This window comes from Gallus gallus, chromosome 4 (genome assembly GCF_016699485.2).
Source record: "Gallus gallus isolate bGalGal1 chromosome 4, bGalGal1.mat.broiler.GRCg7b, whole genome shotgun sequence".
NCBI classification, from domain to species: domain Eukaryota; kingdom Metazoa; phylum Chordata; class Aves; order Galliformes; family Phasianidae; genus Gallus; species Gallus gallus.
The window spans coordinates 57,655,076-57,679,196 of record NC_052535.1 but is presented as its reverse complement, the minus strand read 5'-3'; the positions used below and the strand labels follow the sequence as shown (position 1 = coordinate 57,679,196).

The 24,121-nt window shown below is 42.7% G+C and overlaps 3 protein-coding genes and 1 non-coding gene across 9 annotated transcripts in view; 1 reads left to right on the top strand and 3 right to left on the bottom strand.

The window, feature by feature from the left end:
* Nucleotides 1-5,402, top strand: part of MCUB (mitochondrial calcium uniporter dominant negative beta subunit) — a 34,265-nt gene extending 28,863 nt beyond the window's left edge. For all 3 annotated transcript variants that reach the window (XM_046940589.1, XM_420651.8, XM_040699417.2), the window contains exons 4-8: nucleotides 1,584-1,688; nucleotides 1,900-2,060; nucleotides 2,920-3,123; nucleotides 4,340-4,456; nucleotides 5,195-5,402. In XM_046940589.1, the coding sequence (XP_046796545.1) occupies nucleotides 1,584-1,688; nucleotides 1,900-2,060; nucleotides 2,920-3,123; nucleotides 4,340-4,456; nucleotides 5,195-5,272 (665 nt within the window). In that variant the 3' untranslated portion in view covers nucleotides 5,273-5,402. The remainder of the gene's footprint in view (nucleotides 1-1,583; nucleotides 1,689-1,899; nucleotides 2,061-2,919; nucleotides 3,124-4,339; nucleotides 4,457-5,194) is intronic.
* A 370-nt stretch (nucleotides 5,403-5,772) lies between these two features.
* CASP6 (caspase 6) lies at nucleotides 5,773-14,586 on the bottom strand. Of its 4 annotated transcripts, none has more exons than NM_204726.2 (8): nucleotides 14,534-14,586; nucleotides 13,242-13,283; nucleotides 12,005-12,050; nucleotides 9,822-9,968; nucleotides 9,307-9,383; nucleotides 8,684-8,859; nucleotides 7,881-8,037; nucleotides 5,773-7,257 (listed from the first exon to the last, which is right to left on the bottom strand). In NM_204726.2, the coding sequence occupies exons 1-8, from the start codon at nucleotides 14,562-14,564 to the stop codon at nucleotides 7,019-7,021; spliced, it is 915 nt and encodes a 304-aa protein (NP_990057.2). In that variant the 5' UTR covers nucleotides 14,565-14,586; the 3' UTR covers nucleotides 5,773-7,018. The 4 variants fall into 4 exon arrangements, with proteins under 4 accessions (NP_990057.2, NP_001383075.1, NP_001383076.1 ...); NM_001396146.1 differs by having other exon boundaries at nucleotides 12,005-12,047; NM_001396147.1 differs by lacking the exon at nucleotides 9,822-9,968.
* A 3,034-nt stretch (nucleotides 14,587-17,620) lies between these two features.
* PLA2G12A (phospholipase A2 group XIIA) lies at nucleotides 17,621-23,692 on the bottom strand. The gene is made up of 4 exons (NM_001389517.2): nucleotides 23,454-23,692; nucleotides 22,783-22,859; nucleotides 21,687-21,852; nucleotides 17,621-20,401 (listed from the first exon to the last, which is right to left on the bottom strand). The coding sequence occupies exons 1-4, from the start codon at nucleotides 23,671-23,673 to the stop codon at nucleotides 20,283-20,285; spliced, it is 582 nt and encodes a 193-aa protein (NP_001376446.2). The 5' UTR covers nucleotides 23,674-23,692; the 3' UTR covers nucleotides 17,621-20,282.
* On the bottom strand, nucleotides 19,561-19,608 carry MIR7466 (microRNA 7466). Its single transcript, NR_105634.1, has one exon. It is a non-coding gene; the product is annotated as a microRNA 7466 (primary transcript).
* Nucleotides 23,693-24,121: the final 429 nt, after the last annotated feature.

The window sequence follows — 24,121 nt, the reverse complement described above, 5'->3', positions numbered from 1 at the left end:
TGAAGCCCAGGTCAAACAGCTACAGTGGAGTGGCTTGTTGCTGGCTCTTGAACCCTTCATGTCCCAGCAATGTTTCTTCTTAACAGGGAGGAAGGGACCTCTTGCAAAAGAAAATGGTAGAGAGGGAATGTAGGGAAGAAGTATAAAAGCAGGAAGAAAAGTTCCATAACAGCCTTCCTGATAGCTGTTATTGATAGATTCCAGTTTTTCCCTTGTCTGCACTTTTAAGTCATTGCAAATAAATGTGAACAATATATTTTTTTTCTTGGCTTGTTCTCTGTGGAGTACTGTTGGAGCTGGTGGAGTAGTGTTCCTGCAAGTTTTTTCATAGGAGAGAAGTAGGAAAGGGTTCTCTGGAGTGTTTTAGACTAATGCCTCTGTGGCTTTTGGTTTGCCTTGTACTGGACAGTCTGTCTAGCTATCTTAACTCAGTCAGAACTGGCATTAAAACAGAATGACTGCAAGTACCGTTCATACTTACTATAATAAAAATATGAAAAGTGCTACTGACAAGACTTGTTCCTGTTGATTATAACAACTTGTTTAAGGAAATACATAAATCTGTAATTGAATGTAAGGTCTCTGAAGGTATTTTAATTTCCAGAAAGTCTTTATCGTAGGTTCAAGTGGAGATGCAAACCGGTGTGTAGGTGGAGAAACCAAAATTCAAGTCTTTCCATCACCACGTATGGCTGTTTTGTGCAGGACTTTCTTCCTCTACTCTACACTTTCAGTTGGTCAATTCTAGTCATAATCATAACTAGAAAATACAAGCTTGCTTGTAGTAGAGACAGTGTCATTACACTTCTAACCAGTTTTGTATTCACAGGCCTGATTTTTACATCCACTGAAACTCTTAAAAATAAGCCCCGAGCCTGGTTTCCTGAAGGCTTACTCAGATGCACATTCCTTTTGATTCATGGCAACATTTTCATGAGCAGCGATTTAGGAAGTCTCTTAAGAGAAACACTTGCAAGTTTTTCCTTTATGGTCAACTATATTAACTTTAATTATTGTCAGAGTGAGAGATGCTTGGGGGAATAAAATGCTTTGAAATTCATGTGTGTGCTCCAAGGCTGTGATTGTGTGTGTGAATTTTTAAGAGTTTCAGTGATACTGTCCTTTATCCAAGTAATGCAAATGCAGATGCTAATACTGAAGAGCATGGTGAAATTAAGTTTGAGAAATGCATGCAACATAGAGGGGCAGTCTGCTAAGCTTGTATGGAGCCAGATCCTGTGTGGCTGAGCTCTTTTAACACTATTTCTTCCTTGAAATGCAAGCCTGTCCAAACCAGGCCAATTTCCAAGTTAAACCAATCATTGGAGAAAAGCTCTGGAGACTATATAGTGAAACAGCAGTAAAAATAATAGTAAAGCCTAATGAAACAGAGAGGATTGCCCAAATGATGCTGATAGAGAGAGCATTCAAGTGTACACTCTGCACTGAGTTCCTCTTCAATGTTTAGCATCAGTTACAGGATTTACTAAAAGTACCCTTCCAAATACTAATAAACATCAGTTAATGTTTAAGATTCTTCATGATTAGAATGATCTGTCTAGATCTTTAATCTTATTCTGCAGATGGTAGCAAGGTCTCTGATGCAACCTTGATGGAGGTCTTACTGATGAATGACTTTAAACTTGTTATCAACAACACAACATACAGTGTGTCAGCTCCTATAAAAGGTAAGAGCCATGCTTTAATAGCTCTGACTATCTGGCTTAATGTAGTGAAAGGCATGAGAAGTCTCAGACAATTGGAACCTCTCTGGAGAAAAAAAAAAAATCAGTTTTGTACCATTGGGATGGTCTTGCTTTCAGGGGTGTAGGTCAGGGGAGAGAACGACAAAGGGTAGATTCTTGAAATGTTTTGTAATGATAAACGCTTTCTCTTCAGATAAGCTGAGTAGTGAGCATGCTACTGAAATGGAAGATATCAAATCCTTGGTTCACAGACTGTTTGTGGCTCTGCATTTAGAAGATCACCAGATCAAGAAAGAGAGAGAATTGCTACAGAAACTGGACCACCTGAAAGAACAGCTGATGCCTCTTGAACAGGTTGGAAGGGAGGGAGGTTGTTTTTGTTGTTGCTGTTTTGTTTTTAAGTGCAAAAGCATTTCTTCACATCAGGAGTAAGTCCTGTGATTAAAAAATGATCAGCATGGATGCACAGGGTGTCTACTTTGTCATGCAAACCAAGTCAATTCAAATACAGTTCAAATAACTTTCAGTTCAGTTCTTTTTCTCTCCTGCAGTGCATGTTCCCTGGTTAGAAGCCGTAACATCTGGAGAAGGCTGTCTCCTGAGGAACAAGCCTTAGCATGGCTGGTACTGGGATTGAATACCCATTTAATCACCTGTTGCTGTATGAGTTCTGAATACCAATTACAGGAAAAAAACAAAAAGCCAACAGTGAGGTTAAAAATCATCTGTGGCTTAGGCTACAGTTTCCTGTGTCACCAAGTCAACAAGGCAGATTGTATGGACTAATAGCTGCTGTAGTCTAAGAAAGGAAGTTATACATGTTGATCTGGGGCAGGTTAAGGTAACTCAGCTTGAGGGAAGGAATCAAGAGTCTGACAGGATGAGCACACTTTTCCTTGACTTCAGACCTGCTACATGTGAGGACCAGCCTCAGTATTAACAAGACCTGCCTTTAATGATAAATAGAAATCCAGCAGATGTCAATCTCAAGCACTGGGAAGGGAAAATTATCAGTGGCATCTGTTGGTGCTCAGTAGCAAGGAGGTCTGGTTGCCCTTGGATTTCAGTCCTTTTCTTTCTTCACAAGGTAAGTGTGTAAGAGGAGAGCACTGAGAAAGGATCCAGCCCCAGCAGGAGTAAACACAGTGCAACTGATGAGCTCCTCAACTAATGTTTGTTTGAACAAATTCCTGTATTTATTTCTTCACCCTAGATGAAAGCCAGAATTATGGACAGTGCTGATGCAAAGACCTCCAGGCTTCTATGGGTTGGTTTAGCTTTGATGTCAACACAAGGTGGAGCGTTGGCGTGGCTCACGTGGTGGGTCTATTCGTGGGACATCATGGAGCCGGTCACATACTTCATCACCTATGGGAGCGCTATGGCTTTCTATGCCTACTTTGTTCTTACTAAACAGGTGATTCCCCCTTCTGTAAATGTCTGGAATATTGTAAAGAAGGAGTACGAAAACTGAAAATCCTAGTGCTTGAACTCTGATTAAAATGTAATATATTAAGTAGCCTTGCCATCAGACTGGGGGAGTTGAAATGGATTTCTGATGGGATTTGATAAAAATGCCTTACATTATCAGGCCAAGTACTGTTACACCTGCACTACAGACAAGCTTCTGAGTAGAACTACTAGCTGTAAAACTCCATCAGCCAGGATATGAGAAGTGATTAATGAAATCTGTTGTTTTATTTAAATTTTTGTAGGTCATCTTGAATAGTAAATTGCATCTGGCTCATTGCTGTAAAGGGAGAGCAACTAGTAGTTCTGTACCAACTCATGAACACTGCCTTACAAGTGGCCAGGAAGCAAATCACTGAACAGTAACATTAAAAAAAAAGATAAATCCACCCAGATGTTAACTGAGCTGCACAATACAGACTAGTCCTGAAATCCTATAAGATTTTGAAGAACACCTTTTTTGTATTTTAGTTCTGTGCTTTACTCCCAAAGTAGACATCTTGATGTCCAGCTTTTGTAGTGGAAAAACTTTGTGTTCTAAGCAGTTATGTGGAAGAGTAGCCATTGCTTCCTTCCATAATACTGGTGGATCCATCGACCTCATGAGATATCAGGTTCCATTTGTGAAAAGGAGAGACAGATCTGTTTTTATGAGTAACTGGCTTTGAATGTGAGTTTTATTCCTTCTCACTGATTCTTAAGAAGGGCAGAGGTATTCCTACTTTGTGTCCAGATACACATAAATTTCTTTGTATTATACAGATCACTGCTTGTCTCTTTAGAACAGCTGTGTTGGCATGAATGCTTGAGACTTTCAAGTAACTCTTTGAAAAAACAGTAATTGAACTTTCTCTGACTCCTGGGAAAGTCATGTCCATTTGTTCAGGTGGCTTCAGTCATGAGGCTCAAACTATGTCTTTATTATTACAGAGAATTACTTCAGACGCTATAAAAATGACTTCTAGCATGTGTCTAAAAGGGCCCTTGTGACAAATAAGAGCATGCTTGTGTGTGTAGTTTCTTAACAGCATGTGTATGTATCTGTGCTCATGTGTGTACATGCCTGTGGAACTAGATAAGTAATTGTGGAACAGGCTGAATTTCTCTGACCTGGACTCCTTTTTCTCACTAACCTCAAATATGTGCCTTTCTTTCTTCACTAGGACTATGTTTACCCTGATGCTAAAGACAGGCAACTCCTCCACTACTTCTACCGGAAATCCAAAGCCCAGCATTTTAATGTGGAACAATATAACAAGCTAAAAGAAGAACTTGCGGAGGTATTTCAATGCAGTACTTAAATAAGGTGCTCCCCTCTGGGTTGACTTTTTCAGTAAACTCTCAACTATTAGAAAACTGACCTTAGGTTTTGAGTCCTACACTGCTTTTTTTCCCCCGCCCATATTTGAATATGTCACATTTCCAGCTGTTTTAATAGAATAGCTGCATTTAGCCAGTGTATTACAATGCATAAGCTTATTTGCCATCACTTGATTTGGCACTGCACTGCACCCTCCCCATGCCCTGGTTTCAGCCCATACAGTGCCGATGGCACACGCTGAGGTTCAATTGGTGCTTAATGGTGGGTGAGGGGCTGGGGCTGGGCTGGGCTGCTCAGCAGGGCAGATCCACAGCCATGGTAACAGAGCAGGGGGCAGCTTGCAGGGTGGGCTGGGCTGTGTGGCCTGTGGGCTGCAGGCTGGACATGCCCAGGCTAGAGTTTGTTGCTTTTTCAATAGCTTGTGAGAATGATTTTTTTTTTAAAGTGTAATTTCAAGGAAGTAATACTTTGGATTGTGTGTTGGAGAGGGTGTGGGAAAGTGGTGTAGTAGCACACACTCTGCTGTCTGAAAACCGAATGGCCTGAGCAGGCCTGTAAAGCTGAGCATCCTCCATTTAATTAGTCTGGTTTCTTGTATAAGACCAGTGTATTCTGAGAAAGGAAAAATACTGTTATGTATGAAAGACGGAAAAACGGAGGGCTGCAGAGGATGAACTCACTCTTTCTCCCACTGCAGGCAGAAGAATCTCTGAAGCGTTTGCGCCAGGCTCTGCACCTCAGACTTCCAATCCAGGAAATTACTAACAAGGACTGACTTTGTTTTGGTATATGTTAGAATTGCCTTTTCAAAGTTGATAGGAACACTTAATTACTCTACAGAAACTGGATATTTTTGACCACTATAATTTTGAAAGTTACAATAAATATTTATACAAATGATCTGATCACTTGATGACTTCAGGTTTGTTTTTTTGCTTTAGATTTTGGTCTTATACAGAAACTGTTGAAGCAAAGTTCTTCAGATACTTGTCAAGTTACATTAGTAAAATGAAGGCATTCTGCTTCCAGGTAAAAGGACAGGAATGTTCCCTGAAGTGAGGGCTGTCCTTTTCAGACCATTAGCTCAGCAGGTAATTAACTCCTGCATCAACTATTATGGATTTTTTTTTTTCCTGAGATTATTCTTTCCTTTTCCCTAGCTCTATGTGCTCTGATTTTGTTGGTGTCACACCATTGGTGGAGGTTAGATTTTCATCAAAAGTAAGCTCTTTGTTTTCAGTCAACATTGCTGGAAAAATAACACATACATCAAACTCATTTACTGTAAAATTATGTTTTATTTTTCCATTTTACTGAAAGAACTTACCAGACATTCACATATACATGATTTACTCAAAGCTTCACAGTAGCCATATTAAGACTTAATATCTGTGACTCAGAACACAGTACATGAAAGGATTTAACTAAATAGAGCCAGTAAGTCAATTACCTTTTACCCAGAAAAGTGAATTAACTTTCCTTAGCGTGAGTTCTCCGTTGTCAACCAGAGTTAAGCATTATATACCAATAATGTAAAAAATATTTTTTAATTGCTTCCATTAAGCATTGCAATTACTAATGCTGCAGCAGTAGCAACCTGAAACATCCTATGATGACAAGTGTACTATCAGTTCTTTATACAAAATGACAGCGTACAGCTCATCTCTGGAGCCCAGAGGAGGCAGAGTCTGGTCCAACACCAAGACCTGAAGTACTAAGGCTTGCTTATGGTGTATATTGCAGTGCTGCCTAAAGATATCTAGAAGAGTTGCAAGTGAGCCTGAAGCATATAAATCATTCACTTTAGTGATGTGTACCAGATAAGCTTACCCCTGTCAAGGAGTGTGTTTGTAGCCAAAATCATGCTATTCCAAAGCAAGCTATTTGCTTCCTTATTTCACTACTGCTTTCTTTCCCCCTGAAGATGCAAAGCACCATCAAGCTTTAATTGTGCCACAAATGAAGATTATGTGCCAGCAAAAGAAGCCCTTTATTTGCATTAGAACTACAACTGCACTTAAGAATGAAGTACGTTTTTAGTGTTGAGAGGAAAAAAAAACCTCACCCGCAATAAATGCTTAAAAATTAGATGGTGTGTACTGTTGTACACAGATACAAAAAGATGCTTTACAAGTATATTTCCTGTAAACTGCACTCTTGGAGCAAGAGAAGCTAACCTAATACAGTGTTTAAAAAGTTTTGAAAATAGTAAAAAATGTTCCATAATTAAACAGATGAATTGAGCAAAAATCTCTTTTTCCTTAAAAGTTAATTTCAATAAAATCTGAGCACCTCTTCCTAATCTAGCACCAGCAAACTTTTTCCAAATTCCCTGAGATAAAGGGCTGTAATATTAGCTTTAAATTTGCCTTAAGATTTCTGAAACTGTTGCATATACAAACTAAGGTTTGATTCCAGTATTTTTGCAAATAATCTCATAGAGTATTAATCTCCTGAACTAAGATGGTAGCTTTCTCACTTCTGCAGTGAGCATTAAAGAATGTCATTATGAAGTAGCAACCTACTTAGATTTTGGATGAAAATACAATTTTTTCGTCAACATTGAAGCAAAGCAAGGAATCTGTTTTTTTCCTATAGCATTTATATCTCTGCATATATCCACTTTGCGATGAGAAACTTTTCTGTTAACGACAGTAAGAAGTTCTGTGAACTCCAAGGAAGAGCCGTGCTTCCCGAGAGCCTCGCACAAATCTTGGATGTACCAGGAGCCGTTTACAGTTTCACGGTGAGAAAAGTAGCCTATTGTAGAACAGGAAAATAAAATCATATTCAGTTGTAAGTAGCCACTGCCACTGAAAAACATTCACAAGAGTTACTCCTTGCTAGCGTCACCTAATAGAATTACTCCTGGATGTAAATCTTACCATGTCAGGTCATGCAGTTTCACTGGAAATAGCAGAAGGAAATGGTTCTGATATCACTTACTGTGTCTAGCCCAGAGGAGTACGGTTTAGGAACTGGTAGCTTATTCTCCACGGGACTGTATCTGCAATCTGCATGGCAGCAGATGGGACTGAGGACAAGACAGATGATGGACTGGGAAGTACAGCCACACAGTACAGGGGAATAGATAAGCCTTTAGAATACCATGGTCTTGGAGAAAAGGGGAATGCTTGCTGTCAGCAGACAGCTCAGAAACGTAATTATGAAGAGAGTTATTCTGTTTGTCAAATTAACTGCAATTTTGAATGTTTGTTTTTACTTTTTCCCTAACATATGGGGCTCCTTCTTAGATGTCGCTTTACAGGGAGCAAAACAGATGATGTGGAACTGTACTAATTATTTTGACTGCAAAATGAAGAAGTGTGTTCAAGCTTGTTATAATCAAATATCAGACACAAAGACATAAAATAGAACTCTACCTTGTGCCACAGAATAGCACATAATAAAGTCTGCACCAGCCGGCAGGGTATAGACGCCAGCTGCATCCACTTCAGTCTGGTTAACAGTGGTTTCATCTTTGCTGTCTACTGAATCCTGAACGAGAACTGGATCATCATGTTTATCACCTCGACATGCCTGTTGGGGAGAGAAAGATGATTATACTTTCACCTCTGTGAAGCTGATCTGTATTACCACGATACTTTTAAACAGAGGGGACTTCTGTTATGTTCTACATTAACCATACATGTAGATCCATAAAGACCCATGTAGTTCTCTATCAGTTAAAACATAGTGGTATCTGACTGCTTTGAACAAGAAGCTGGACCACAGACCTCCTGGGATTCTTTTCAGCTTGCATTATCCTTTGAACCAAGGAGTGAAATAGGAAGTTAATCTGTGGGTTTTGTTTGGCTGCTTAGCACCAGCAGTATTTTTGTGACAATAAAGCCTTAATATGATATTTTAGTTTTCTAGAGATGCCAATTACAACAGATGGACTAGATGATCTTAGAGGTCTTTTCCAACCTTAACAATTCTATGATGAGTATTGGTCATGGAAATAAATAAAAACAACAACAAAAACAATCTTCCTTAATGACCAAGTGAAGGAACTTGCCTGGGGGAAAACAGTGAACGTAAGGAAGTTAGGTAACTTTTTTCAGCCTAACCTATGGATGAGATGTGTGAACAGGAGGAACTGAGCTGAGGCTGTATACAACTTTCTCCAAAAACTGATGATACTTTCTTCTCTGCCATCAAATGTATAATGACAGCATCTTACCTGAATTATAAATATCTTCGGCTTTCCTACCAGACTCTGGCACTTGTCTCCTCTGAACATGTTCGTGATTGTCTCAATTTTGATTTGGGCATCATATGCGTAGACATGATCGTTTTCACCGTGACTCAAGAACACACAAACAAAGCAGTCAGCATTGCTGTAGTCATCCCGAGAGGCTGAAATATCAAGTGTGCTTTAGTTAACTAAACGGTGATTTTCATATTCAAAAAAACATGGCGTATTTGTATTATATAATTGCATCTCAGATCAGTCATTTTTCAAGTGAGCGTTATTTTTAGATAGTGTAAGACTGCAGAGATCTGAAGGTACAGTGATTAAGCATTGGTCAAGATAAGGCCACTAAAAGTAAAAAAAAAAAAAAAAAGAAAAGTTACTAACTTCTCCCAGCTGAAAGCTAACTTCTTTCAGCAACTTCATTAGTTCTCAGCACAGATTTGCTTACATTGCAATAAAAAAAATCTGAAATTTAACCCTTAAACCCTTTTAATGTTAAATACTAAGCATGAAAATTAAAAAAATTAAGTTAGATGAGCATAGAGAACAGAAAACATATGTCTAGAAATTCTGCTATCAATAGTTAGACATAATATATGGTCTCCTACCTTCAAAAACTTTCTTCAGCACATCTTCTGCTTTCAGATCGTCAAAAATTCTGACTTCAAATCCAAGGTCTGTCAAACTATCGTTAAAACACAGATATTAGTAAAAACATTTTCTCAAATTACATATCGATTCCTACCAACTCAACTGCTTTCACTATGAGATAGTTAATATTCATGTTTATGCATTATTTGTGAAAATAACAACTGAAAATGATTTTGGACTCGAACTGGTGTCCAGTGCATATGCAGCGTCTACTTCAAGTTACTTTGAACACTTTGGCCTAAGAGAGGTCAGGACTCGCTGCAGTCACATGACTTGTGCCAGTAGTTTCTGTAACATACAGGAATCTCCCTTGAATTAATTATGTCTTTCTATGTCAAGATTGCACAGACGCTTATGTTTGCGAAATATTTTCTTCTGTACTTAAATGTAAGATCTCGGTAGCTGCTTATTTGATCTCTATTTCTGAAGTTCAGGTTTTTTTAAGTTTTGGGGGAGAAACCAAGTTTCTTACCTGCGTTTCAGATTGTTTCTGTCTGCCAAAGTCCCACGTCTATCTGGCAGCCTTAAATGCCAAAAAAAGTGCTCGTGATTGAAGATTAACGCAACTCCTCTTCTCTGATGGTTCATTTTGTATTGCTCTGCAGGGTCAAATGTTTGTCTGTTGCCAGAGATAGAAAACTTTCTTAATGAGTTAGTTAGTTGCCAATTGAATTCCTTTCCTGTATTCCTGCTAGCTGAGACTGTTGTAATTGACTAGAGACTTTGAGAACCCAATTTCAGATGAGAAGACTTTAAAATGTGTGATATTTCAGAAAGAACCTAAATCATTAAGTATTTTTGAAAAGCTTGGGCCTGTTAAACAGTTCAGTAAAAACATGTTTAGGCTGGGGACAAAGAACTGTCAGGTGGTGTTGAACAGACTGTATTTTCTGTTTTCAGGAGGCTGTCACGTTAATAACACATTAAGGCAGATAAAAGTGCACTTCAGATTTGGCTCCAATTCTCTGTTACATGTTTAGCTAAATATTATTTTAGCAGAGTTGTATGGTGCATGTGTATTTATTTGGAAGTTTACCTGTGTGAAATTTGCTTCCAGTTCTTCTAACTGAGCTGTGTGTTACATCATCAACAGCAGCCTATATACTGTATAGTGGTTGATGAGGTAGTATACATACCGTTTATGAGAAGTGAACAAGTTTGTAATATTTACAGATCAAAATGAAAGCTATGATGGTACAACTGTTGACTGGTGTTTAGCAACCAGCCAACAGAGCCCTAAAGCTGAGGGACTATCGGCGAGAGCGCAAATGACCAACCCAGCTTCTAAGTAGAGAAATTTTAAATATCAAGGCAACAAATGTGTAGAGCACTTGTATGTTTGGAGTAGAATTCCATTTCTTTTATTGTGTTATGAGCAAACACAACACAGAGGTCTGCATTAATGTTCTATGATCTGTACGCTTGGACCCAAAGGGTCCTCTCCAGGCTTTGGCATGGCTGTATTTAGAGGGACAAATCGTGCTGCTTCTGTTGATAGAGGCATCAGTGCAAGGAACAGAGGCTAAAATACTTCTGATGATAGTTCCTCACAACAGGAAAGGTCTGTGCTGTAGGTGTACAGAATGACAGTCCAGGTCATGCTGCCCTAGAACTGTCAGTAGGCAGATCTGTTGTATTTGGCATGTTACTGTTTTATTTTGTTTTTTGTTGGTTTTTTTTTTCCTGCTGCAGAATGTTCGGTTTTGGTGCAATTCCTAGAAAAAGTTCAGAATACTCACCTGCAGAAGTTACTTAAAGATTACAGTTTACTCCAAAATGCTTTCCTTTCACTACAAAGCAACCAAAATGTTTCATTAAGTATTTCTGCTTCTCCACTTTGCTATGAGCAGCTCCTTAAAACATCTGTTCATAATGGCTGCAGAAGAATTCAAACAAGGAGCAGGAGTTCTGGATAACTGCTCCCCAACCAGGGGTTTCTGAAGTGTTAGCTGGAAAACTGGTCAGAAAAATAAGTGGGATGCTTTATCACACTCTCCCCAGTTGGAGTACTTAATGTGATAAAATGCAAAAATGCTCAACTTCAGCTCTGTAATTATGAATGATATTTCACCTTTGCCAGTGCCAGAGCTTGTTCTGATTCTGGTAATTTTTGTTCCTTAGGATTTAGCAAGGTATATGGCTTATGGATTGTTACGTCCTTGGATCCATCAAAGGACCATTAAAGGATGGTTCCCTACATAATTCTTCCTCTGCTCAGCTGTATTCACTGAGCAGGCAAGGCAAAGGAAGCTACCAGACAGACAGTTTACCTTTTCCAGGGCTAGACAATGTTGTATGAGGGAGCAGGAAAAATTCATGGAACCACTACCTCATTGTCTCTACACCCTCTCTATAGAGGACTATATTCTTGCATCACACACTATTGCTTTGCCCAGCTGTCCATAGATTGTGATGGTATTTTTACCACTGTCTCTACACATTGCCTAGCATAATAGGAATCTACTCCCAAGAATCCCTTCTGCATGCCTTCATCATAAGAAGGATAGTTCTACACCTGATGTTGCTAAAACTAAAAACACGTTGTGTAAATGGGTGAGGTTGAGTGAGTAATCCAGTTGCATTCCTAATGAAAACCAGGAAAACTTCAGTTGACCTCAGTAGGCCATCTCTCCGTCATTGCCATCAGAACTGTACCTTTTATCAAATGCATCCACTTCTGTGATATTCTGATTTCCATCTGCTAGAGAGAAAAAAGTGATTTAGCCACCAGATCTTTAAAGGACAAAGTTTGAACTTGTGCATCCAACTGTAAAATTTAGCTATTAGTGTGAAAGATGAACCAAAAGCTCATTCACACATCAGTTAAGTAGGCATGCAGTTTAACAGCTTCATTAGCATTTGTACCCCAAACCTTTGGAAGCTGTTCTTAAAATTTTTACTCTAACAGTATGAATTTTAGGTGGGCAAGGTGGGCACATTTTTTATTTAGCTAGCTATCTGTATCTACTTAAATACATAAATCATGATCTTGGAATACATAAGGAGTTAGTGGTCTGTATTTAAACAGTCTCTTTGGCTCAATAATTAGGAGTTTACATTACCTAAAAATACACATTTCTGCATTAGCAGCACTACTAAAGTTAAAAAAACCTGAGCATTCTCTGAGCTTGGGTGCAGTTTATGAATCACAGAATTATAGAATCACCAAGGTTGGAAAAGACCTCCTAGTTCATCCAGTCCAACTGTCCACCTAGCACAAATATTTCCCTACTAAACCATGTCCTTTAGTACCACATCTACGTGTTTCTTGAACACCTCCAGCAACAGTGACTCAACCACCTCCCGGGGCAGCCTGTTCTAGCACCTGGCTGCTCTTTTGGAGAAGAAAGTTTTCATAATGTTCAACCCGAACCTCCCCTGGTGCAACTTGAGGCCATTCCCTCTTGTCCTATCACTAGTTATGCAGGAGAAGGTGCTGAGAAATCCAGGTTCCCTGAGCCGCTCCCCAAAAGACTTGTGCTCTCACAGCTTCACTGCCCTTCTCTGGACACACTCCATGGCCTCAATGTCTCTCTTGTAGTGAGGGGCCCAAAACTGAGCACAGTACTCATGGTGCAGCTTCAGCAGAACTGAGAAGGTAGTATAACCATATGTGTTAGTAACAACAATTGAAAATATGCAAGATTTATACCTTTTCTTCTGCCAAATTAAGTATCTCCAGTAACAGAATGCACATGAAAGTAACATTGTGGAAATAACTGGGAATCTGCATATCTTGGGAGGGTGCAAAACTGAAGGCTTGGCAGATGGCCAGGCCAAAATACTTAAGTCTTTTTTCTTAAACATCTCAGTGGGCTCTTCTTATCATAGTTTCTACTACTATCACTAGAGACTAACAACCACATTATGAAAACTATATGCTGTATAGTACCTGTGGTGGTTGGTGTAGGTTTGCTGTCCAACTGAACACGGCCTGCAATCAGAGCAGAAGACATGGTCACACATATATATATTTTAAAAATTATTTTGTATACATGATTTTCCTAGTTTTTTGTCCCTGTTTTTCACACCTGACTAAAGCCTTCAGCAAAATGAATTAACATATGTATGTATTGACTGAGATTTTCATGAAGACCTTTGAGTAAGCTTGGAGCTCTAGAACTGACTTTACAAGCCCTTATGTTGAACTTCATAACAAAGGAGACTGAGAAACAGCTCAAAGGAAGTCATATCCTTTTAAGTGTTGTTATTTACACACAAACTTCCCATCTGTAAATATTGATCATGCTTTCAAGTGTTGGGTCCTGCAAATATCACTTGTGACCTGATGGATAAAAAGCTATTTCAGTTTGCTTGAAACAACATGCAGGTCAGACTAATGACGGAACTGTTGAAAATGAGTGCAGACAGAATGTAGCAGCAACACTTGTGCCTGTGATTTGGTTTATAATATGAGCCAGAGATGTTTAAATTTACACTTTGATTGCTTGTGCACCTGAGGTCTGTCTGATACTTTTGCTTCAACTTAAAGGAGAGGGGGAGGAAGGAAACACTTCCAAAACCCTCAACAGAATTTTAAAAGGTTAAAGTCAAATTTTTGGACAGAACACACTGCCATGTAGATACAAATACTATGGAACGCCTGAGCCAAAGGAAACTTGGGAAAGATGCTTTGCTTGTTCTTTTAAATCTGTTTAACAAGTTTCCAACCTTGAGCTTTTCACTGCCACAGTATATGGCTCATCTCCTCTGAAAGTGAACACTGACTTAGAAACTGATTTTGATTATCCTTGAAGTAGTTGCATTTTGAACCAAGTGGTGCTTTGGTGGCAGGTTCTGAGTCACCTATCAGCTTTACAATAGGAACATCGATTGCAGCGGTGCAGGCGCCTCTCACAGGCTGCGTTTCAGCCCCAGCAGCCACGTCTCCTGCTCTCCCTCCCGCCTCCGCACTGATAGCGCACTTATCTCCAGGTGTAACCTGACTTCCAGTACTTTCGTTCCGGGTCCCCATGCAAATCGGTGTTTCCGCCTCGTCCCCCACCCCCCATCCCTTTGTTTCGCAGTCGGAGGAGGCCGAGTTTCCCCCCCCCAAAGAGCGTAGCAGCCGCCCCGCAGCTCCGCTCCCTGGGTCCGGCCCGGGACTCCGCCTCGCCGCTGCCCTCCGCCCGCAGGGCCCTCTGGGTCACAGAGGGGGCCGGCCGCTAACAACCGCCCGCTTACCTGCCGCCGGCCGCCGCTCCGCGCCCGACATGTCGAGAGCCCCGCTGCGTGCCGGCCCGGCCCGCCTCCTCCGCGCTGCCTCCGGAGGAAACGGGGCGGGAGCACCGCAGTTCGCGGGCCGTCCCCCGGCGCCCCGAGGGCAGTCGGAGAATCGCTTTCGCTTAGCCGAGAGCCGTCTCGGAAGAGCAGCGCCTTGCGACCGGTGAGGCGCCGCGTTGCTGCTGAGCCGAGGCACCTCAGGGGCTCTGCCAGAAGTCACAGGCATGCACGGTTTCCCTTGCTGTACGGCTTCTGTTACTCACACTCGCGTGTATGAAGTCCTGACAGAACTGAAAGCTGGCAGGTTTGCAAACTCAGTCTGTTACTGCATGAGTACTCTTTGGTGAGCCTAACCTGTGACCAGAGCTCAGGCGCTGGGGAGAGCACCCAGCAAATGGCCCTGTGCGTGGGCAGCCTCTGCCTTTTCATCGTCAACCAGAGAGGTCCCAGAGGTTTGGAGGCTTGCTAATGTGACTCCCAGCTACAGGAAGGGTCCTAAGCAGATCTGGGGAACTACAGGCCTGCCAACCTGACCTTGGTGCCAGGAAAGGTTATGGAGCAGATCATCTTGCTGAGATCACACAGCATGTGCGAGACAACAGGGATGAGGCCTAGCCTGCCACAAAAGGCAGGTCCTGCTTGACGAACCTGATCTCCTATGATCGAGTGACCTGCCTGGTGGGTGAGAGAAAGACTGTTGACGTAGGCTACGCAAACTAGCAAAGCCTTTGGCACTCCAACAGTATTCTCCTGGAGAAGCTGGCAGCCTTTGGCTTGGACAGGTACTCTCTTTGCTCTGGGTAAAGAACTGACTGGAGGGCAGAGCTCAAAGAGTGGTGGTGAATCAAGTTAAATCCAGTTGGCAACCTGTCATGAGCAGTGTTCCCCAGAAGTTGATACTGGGGCCCGTCCTGTTCAGTATCTTTACTGATAACCTGAGCAAGGGGATTGAGTGCACCCACAGTAAGTTTGCAGATGACACCAAGCTGGGAGTAAGTGTCAATCTGCCTGGGAGTAAGAAGGCTCTACAGAGTCTGGATAGCTGGGCTGAGGTCAGTGGGATGAAGTTCAACAAGACCAAGTGTGAGGTCCTGCACTTTGGTTGCAACAACCCCAGGCGATGCTTCAGGCTTGGGGCAGAGTGGCTGGAAGGCTGTGGAAGAAATGGACTGGGGGTGTTGATCAACACTCAACTCAGCATGAGCCAGCAGTGTGCCCAGGTGGCCAAGAAGGCCAGTAGCATCCTGGCTTGTATCAGAAGTAGTGTTGACAGTAGGAGCAGGGAGGTGATCATCCCTCTGCACTTAGCACCGGTGAGGCCGCACCACGAGTACTGTGTTCAGTTTTGGGCCCCTCAATACAAGAAAGACATTGAGGTCACGGAGTGTAGCCAGAGACAGGCAATGAAGCTGTGAGGTGTCTGGAGCACAGGTCTTATGGGAAGCAGCTGAGGGAACTGGGATCGTCCAGTCTGGAGGAGGCTCAGGGAAGACCTCATTACTCTCAACAACTACCTGAAAGGAGGTTGTGGTGAAGTGGGGGTCGGCCTCTTCTCCTACATAACTAGGAATAGGATGGGAGGGAATGTCCTCAAGTTGTGCCAGGGAAGATTCAGGTTGAATGTTAAGAAAAATTTCTTCCCTGAAAAAGTGGTTAGGTACTGGAGTGGGCTGCCCAGGGAAGTGGTTGAGTCACTGTCCCTGGAGGTGTTCATGAACCATGTAGATGTTGTACTGAGGGACATGGTTCAGTGGGGAAATATTGGTGGTAGGTGAACAGTTGGACTGGATGACCTTGGAGGTCTTTTCCAACCTTTGGGATTCTGTGATTCTATAATTATGTAGAAACTGACGCCAGTGCCCAAACCTATCCTTCGGTACCTGAGCTCTGTAGGTTTGTAACGAGGACAGGCCTGAATTGTGTATCTGGCAGCTCTGAGAGAGCAGCACTGCTACAGGCACAAGAGGAGGTGGCTCTGAATGGGGATTTTAGGTATTTTATCCAGTCTGACTTGTTTTACATGTTTGTTGTACAAATAAGGAATTTTGGACACGATGGCTTCCTTGTAGTTGAGGGAGCAATGGATATTTCTCACTGCCTTCACTTGTTTTTCCCATGTTTGGACTTGCTATCCTCGACCCACTAGCAGCCAGTGAGATCAAGATGAAATTGTTCAAATTCTTTTTGTTTATTCAGTCAAAACAGGATAGTATTACTGGACTTCAGTGCCTTTCTTATGTTGTAAAACAGTTAGATTCTTACTAATCTTACTACTTTTTTATTTTTGTTTTTTGCAAACTGCAAATCCCAGTTCTCTCACCTCCTATTGGAGCTGCCCCTTACACCTTTTGGTTACAGTAATTCTGCATGAAGGAGCAACTGCAGAGCCCAGTCACGGTCTCTGTAGCAGCAATCTGTTCTCTAGCCCTAAGTGGGTAGCTTAGGTCTCAGTGTGTTAAATGACACTGCTAATTCAGAGTGCCATATCTAGGATTCATTTTAGGATCGTAGCTTAGGATTTAGGACTGTAAAATGTGTTTGGTATAATTTGCATGGAACTATAAGCAAGAATTCCTGCTACAGGCAAAAGCTCCCTAGAAGATAAATGCCTCCTTGGATTTACTAGCACAGCTATCAAAGTGTCATTTGTGTTATTTAGCAGCGTTAAGGCTCTTTTTTAGTATTAAAAATGGTTTGAGGGAAACTATGAAATACTTGCACAGTGCATTTACAGGTAAATACATTAAGGAACAAAACCCAGTGAATATTTTTCTTCTCTGTCAATTTAAGCGTATAGTTGAAACTCTCACTTTTACTCGAATTACCTAGCTGAATTATGGCATTGTGTTGGACTCCCTGCATCAATGTTTTAATTTTTAACAATCAGGGTACTACAGTCACTTCCATTCTGTGACAAAATAAATCTCCCTGAATTTAGAGGCACTACAAGTTCTTCAGTCATGGTTTTGTAAAGCTGGGCAGCAGTGTCTCTTACCGTGTTATTTCATACCCACAAACAGGAAAACAAAACCAGGAAGCATGGCCAAGGAACTTTGGCAGGAATTTTATTTTAGGAGACACTTATATTGTGTCACGTACCATAAGCTTCAGTGAAAAACAAAACAAAAATACCACAAAAAAGTAGTAAAGCAAAAACATATAAAAATACTTCCAGAAAAGAAATCACATTGCAATCCGTGAGTTAAGTGAACTTTAGGCATAGCTTATTCTCCCTGTTCATGGATGCAATATTTTGATTTTCAGCTGTATTCTGTGAATTTCTAAGGCAAATCAGGACAGCAGGACAGGACTGAATGCAGAAGTTAACTGAGGTCTGACAACTGGAGATGAGCAACAGAAGATCAGTACAGAAGGCAAACCCCAAATAATTCAGACATCAGATGATTTCAGCTGGAGCAGTCATGGAAGAGATGACAGAAATAAAGGCTCAGATGTCTGTCAGCCTCACAGAGGTCATGGGAAAAGGTGACAGAAGTAAAGACTCAAAGTTCTGTCAGCATCACAGAGGGCATTTTAAATAAAAAGGTTTGTTGGGCATGCTGACCCTATCTGCAGAATCTTCTTCTAGTTTTCAATCAGAATGGACTAAATGAAAGCAAAGATGAATACAGTAACTAAGTTGTGCCCTGAGACAAATATAAATCAACCTCTTTGAATAATATATCCTTTCTACACATATAATACACAATGCAATGTTTTATTTGAAAAATAAACACTTCAATCCTTTCTAAACTTAATGTAACATTATGACCACATTCCAGCATTTTGTCAAATCAAAAGTATATCCTGAGGTCACAACCTGTTCACTTTAGGAGTTGATCCTTAAAAGTATAAACATAGTGATCTGAAGAGTGCTGAGGGAGTAAGTTCATTACTGGATCAGGTAGAAATATGTAGTGCAGATATATACCTTGCTTAGGGCTTTTTGTTTTGTTTTAAAACAAACCCACAGGACAGAGTACAATCAGAGAGATCTGAAGGTACCTATTCAAAGTGAAGGGCTATTCAAGGTACCATTTTAACTCTTCAGAACTCTCTTTCCTATTGTTATCTTTCAGATACCTCAGCTGCTTGTAAACCTAACACTTGGCCTATATTAAAAATAATCTGAGATTCAGCTCTTCTGCACCTCTGACTTCACTACTATGCAGCTTCCTTATTTATTTTTAATTGAAAAAGCACTTGTGTTTTACAATAGCATACCCCGAATGTACATACACCAAAGGAGTCTAATTTCAGTTTCCAAGCTTGTAGCGTAAAGGAGAAGATAAGGAAGACTTAACACTTTTTTTTCTATTTTTTAAACACGAAGAATAGCGTAGTGACTTTCAAACCAATACATTCATGTCAATATTTAATATAAGTCATTAAGATTGGAAAAGACGTCCAAGATCTTCTAGTCCAACCATCAACCCACCACCACCTTGCTCACATAACCATGTCCCTAAGTGCTGCATCTACATATTTCCTGAAAACCTCCAGTCTCCCTACTCCCACCGCAGGGACGGTACTCATGTGATAGTGTGCTCCCACCACCTCTTCTTTCTTTCTCTCAACCTCCTCCTTCAGCCTGGCCTTGTACATAAGGCCTTGTACATAAGGCCTTGCAAAGGAAGACAATGAGCAACAGTACTGGTAACACTAAGACAGCTTAACAACCACAAATCTGTCTCAAACTGGGAGGCTGAAAGAATGGATAGAAGACACCTGGTTCAGCAGCTGAGTGCCAACTGAGCATGCACCTAAAAACAAAGTATGACTGTAAGTCATTCATCTTACCCCACAACTGGTGAGCATTACAAACAGCTTCTCAAGCTTGCCTGCATGGCACTGGGCTGCAGGAACAGGATCTCCCCTCAAGCAGGGGCACCTCTCAAGGTTATGCCGTGAGGGTTGGTGCACTCGAGGCAACAATGCTGCTGGTGTATGACATCTTGTTCTTGGTGCTGGCCAGCTGCTTCCTCATGCTCCTGCTTCCTCTACAGGAAAATGCTGGAGCCTCCCAGAGTGGCCAGAGCTGAAGATGGCCTCGTATACACCAGGCAGCTAGGCAGCCCCAGAGTCAGTCCCAGCATCAGTGCTGGAGCCCAGCGCTATGCTACCAGAGCAGCCAGAACCCCCTCCAGATCCCACCTCCAGCAACAAGATATGCCACCTCCTCAATGCCATCTTCCTCTTTCTCTTTAGGGAGCTCAGGGACATGGCCCTAGTCAGGAACTGGGTGATGAATAAGATTAAGGTGGAGTTTGAGAAGCTGCTCCAGACCAAATTGACAGGGAAGGTGCTGGAGAAGCTCAGCTTCAGGGACATATATCTGGGCAATATCCTGCCCATCTTCAAAGCCATCAGACTCATCTGGCTGGTGGTCTGCAAGGAGGAGAGGTGCCCCAAAGAGCTGAACTTCAAGGTGGACCTGGAATACAGTGGTGACTTCCATCTGGCTGTTGACTCTGACCTGGTCTTTGGTTAAGTCTCTTCATCGAGATCTCCTGGGTGATGGGGCTGAAGCTGGCCTTCATGCACCTGCCCTTCATGCATTGGTCCTTCTCCTTTATGGATGACTTCGTGATAGTCTCTTTTTTTTTTTTTTTAAAAAAAAAGAGCATTTGTGTCAGGCCTGAGAAGTGTAAAACATTTGCTTCATTCCAGTTGTTTTACTTCATTCCAAACTGCAGGACATGCATGCCTTTCAGAGATCCGTCTTATCCTCATAGCGACACATACATGAAGCTCTCTGGCTGTCAAGGTACGGCTTACATCCTAAGTGTATAACTGCATCAAACAACAGCTGAACAATTGATTCACAAGCTGCAAGCAAAGAAGCGTTCAGTTAGAAGTACTCTTTAGATAGAATACAAAAACAATAGATATGACTCCAGCAAACTGAGAAGGATTTTAAAAAGCAATCTTCTCTGCGCATAGCAAACAGATTGTCAGAGAAAGACTGAACAGACAGAAACAGCTAAATTGTGATAAAAAATTTTCACATACCAAAACACACAAGAAGATTCACTGGCTATGGAATGTTATTGGTGTTAAAAACATCACTTGATCTTGCAAAAGATGAAAGAACTGTTCCACCTCTTACTTTCCCAATTTATCATAGAATCATAGAATGGCCTGGGTTGAAAAGGAACACAACGATCATCGAGTTTCAACCCCCCTGCTATGTGCAGGGTCGCCAACCACCAGACCAGGCTGCCCAGAGCCACATCCAGCCTGGCCTTGAACACCTCCAGGGATGGGGCACCCACAACCTCCGTGGGCAACCTGCTTCACCACCCTCTGTGTGAAAAACTTCCTCCTTATATCTAACCTAAACCTCCCCTGTCTTAGTTTAAAACCATTCCCCCTTGTCCTGTCACTATCCACCCTCGTAACCAGCTGTATTTATGCAAAGGTTGCTACCTTTAGCAGCTCAACAGAAATGAGTAAATATTCACCAGTTCTGACAAAGCAGGAACATGATGACCTGTTTGCAGTTACATGAATTTGAGAAGTTGAAACACACGCTTGTTCTAAAAACTGATTGTTTTCAGTGGGACTCTTTACTGAAAAAGAACCACCGTCTAAATTAAGTGTGGTTATGTCATGTATTGATCAGATGTGGGCCAACAACCAGAAGGAATCCTATCACAGGATTATAGGCTGTTTGGGAAAAACCTAAAATGTATGCACTAAGGGATACTATTAACTTCTACTATAATAATATATTATTTTAATACCTTATTTCAGAAAAGAAAACTTCATTATTTTCCTGTTTATACGTAGTAGACGTCTGAAAAATCAATCAGCAAAACAGTGAACATTCAGCTACACTACATCAAATGCAACAATTACAGTGCATTTTGATAATCCTAAAAGGGCAGCCTTATTTTTTCAGCTCAAGGTTAGTTTCACCTCTGATCATCTTCCTATGCTGTGTAATCTCTCAGCTGCATGAGCATCTTGGCTGCATAGAGAAGGACAGAAGAAGGCATCTTTCAGCAGCAGCATCTCTTTATGGAAATGCAGCATTACTGTGCTGCAAAAAGATTAATTGCCAGACAAGCTCAGTAAAACTCGGGGGCAAAAAGAGGCATTTATCACTTACCCTGTACATTCTCTGATATTCCAAGTGTTTTCTGCACATCTCTGCAGATTTTGGAGAGGCAGGACTGAAACTGCTCATCACAGTCGTTTTTTTTATTGCCACAAGTATCATAACATCTATCATGGTGATTGCAGCACTTTGTCATCAGAGGGATACCAACGTCAAACTGTGGGGAAAATCCCATATGCACCATTAGTAACGTACAAGAGAAAAGAAAGAGTCTACGAACATGATAGAGTATAAAAGTTAGAAAACAAAACTAATGCAATCGGCAGCTGTCATTCACTTATCTTTGCAGTTTGCTGTTCACTAAGCTGTGCTGGTTTGACCCCAGCTAGCAGCCAAATACCCACATAGTTGCCTGCTTAACCCCTGACCCCTCACAGGTCGGGGGAGACAACAGGCAGGTCAAAAACAAGAAAACACATAGTTCTAGACAGAAGTTTAATAAGTGAGCGGAAAAGGGAAAAGCCACTCAAAATAAGCTGCACAAAAGCAGTCACTCACCAACCCCCTGGAGCAGTCTCATGCCCAGCCTGTCCCTCAAAAACCAACCCGTCCCTCTCTGCCCCTTCTCTGGTCACTACAGGTGTATTGCCAAGCGTGACGTTACACGGTACATAGCATCCTTTTGGCTTCTGTGAGTCAGCTGTCCCAGCTGTATCCCCTCCCAGCTCCCTGCCCAGCCCCAGCCTACTCACTGGGCACAATGATGAAACAAGAGCAAGTCTTAGTGCTGTGCAAGAACTGCTCAGCAGCAGACATCAGTGATGTGTTAGCAACGCTGGTTTAGCCCCAAATCACAAGCATCGTGCGGGCTGCTAGGAAGAGACAGTCAACTCCATCCCAGTCAGACCCAGTACAGCAGCTAGTCGCTATTGATGCTGACGATGAAAACATTTATGCCACGTTTACCTATAATACTAACGTTTTCCACGTGTTGTTGCCAAAGCACGTGCTGGAGCTAATAAAAGCAGGGACACAGCACACAGGTGCTGTCTCATCCTTAGAAAGTGGGAGGAAAAACACCACCCAGCTCAAGGAAAGTCAGCGTATGAAAAAGCACACACCCACAGAAACCCCCGTGTGGACTTACATGAACTCCAAATAGAGGCGATCCGCAACCACTTGGTGGCGAAGGCTTATATCCATAGCGAGGAAAGGGCTTTGATCCTGAAAGAGATAATTTCTAGTGCTTCAAAGAGGCTTTTTTTTCCCCCAGATTTTCATCACTGTCAAAACTCAGCCCAGGCATTCTGCTGGGCCTCAGACAGCGCCAGCTGTCATCTGATGTAAGCAGCTGAACGCCAGCAATTCCTACCAAATTAAGAGAACTAAGTACCTTATAAATGATAACAAAATAATAAAAGAAGGCGGCACCTGAGCAAATATTCACTTTAGACATCAAGCTAAAAAAAAAAAAAAAAAAAAAGCCTTGAATGACTGAAACTAATACATCACACGTAGGATTACATTACAAAAACAGAGGCTCTCTGAAGAACGAACGAACTTACTCTAAGGAACTTTACACGCAATTAAGAACACTGCTCTGATGTTTTCAGCTTAACCTTTGCAACCCTCTGGCAGGAAGCACGGCGCTGCTCGGGCTCAGCCTGCCGGCCCGCCGGCTGCCGGCTCCCCACACACGGTACTGGAAGTGGGTAAGGCAGCGGGGCAGGGCGGCAGGGCGGCACGGCGAAGCTCGCTCCCGGAGCTACAGACGGCTGCGGGAGGAGACCCGCTCGTCCACCCGCCCTCCGGTCTCACCGTCGCTGCATTTGTACTGGCAGAGGCCGTCCTCGCCGCCCAGGAGGTCGAGCGCCGCGTTGAGGTAAACGTCGATCTTGTGCACGCCGTTCCGGATAGTTTTCAGCGTCATCCTCCAGTCTGGGGTCTGCGGCGCCTCCTGGCTCCGGGCCGCCGGCGACCGCGGGCCCACCCAGGCACCCGCCATCAGCAGCGGCAGCAGCAGCAGGGCGCGGGCCATGCCCGAGGAGCCGCGCCCCGCCCCGCCGGGCGCTCGCTAAGCCCCCGCCGCGCGGCCGCAGCGCTCCGCACGCACGGCCCGGCCCGCCGCCATCGGCCCCGCGGGCGCCGCCCCTACGGCTGGGCGGGACTGCGAGCAGGGCGCGGCCTGTTGGAGAAGGCGGCCGGCGTCCGCTCCTGGCCCGGCGCTGCGGTGTGGGGTGCTGGGAGCGGAGCTGCTCCGGGGCCTTTCCACGTGCGAGCGATTCGCTTTCAGGTAACGGCACCGAGTGCGCGCGGTGCGGCCGCAAGTAGGGCGGTGCGGGAGGACCTCTATTCAGCGCTGAAAGCCCAACGTTGGGGTGCTGAGAATGGCACCCCGTGAGCTCTGTGCTCTAACACCGCGTTCTGCGTTTCTTAGGTGAGGCAGGGTGGAACCACACGGGAATCGTTCTAATTTCTGCAACGAA

Excerpts from the sequence above, each read along its gene's own strand:
- PLA2G12A (NM_001389517.2), bottom strand. The coding sequence starts at position 23,673 with ATGGCCCGCGCCCTGCTGCTGCTGCCGCTGCTGATGGCGGGTGCCTGG. Across the intron at positions 22,860-23,453 it reads CCAGTACAAATGCAGCGACG|GATCAAAGCCCTTTCCTCGC; the intron begins GTGAGACCGGAG and ends TATCTCTTTCAG. Across the intron at positions 21,853-22,782 it reads CGCCTCTATTTGGAGTTCAT|TTTGACGTTGGTATCCCTCT; the intron begins GTAAGTCCACAC and ends TTTTCCCCACAG.
- CASP6 (NM_204726.2), bottom strand. The coding sequence starts at position 14,564 with ATGTCGGGCGCGGAGCGGCGGCCGGCGGCAG. Across the intron at positions 8,860-9,306 it reads GCTGAAGAAAGTTTTTGAAG|CCTCTCGGGATGACTACAGC; the intron begins GTAGGAGACCAT and ends TTGATATTTCAG. Across the intron at positions 7,258-7,880 it reads GTGCTATTCTGTGGCACAAG|GCTACTTTTCTCACCGTGAA; the intron begins GTAGAGTTCTAT and ends GTTCTACAATAG.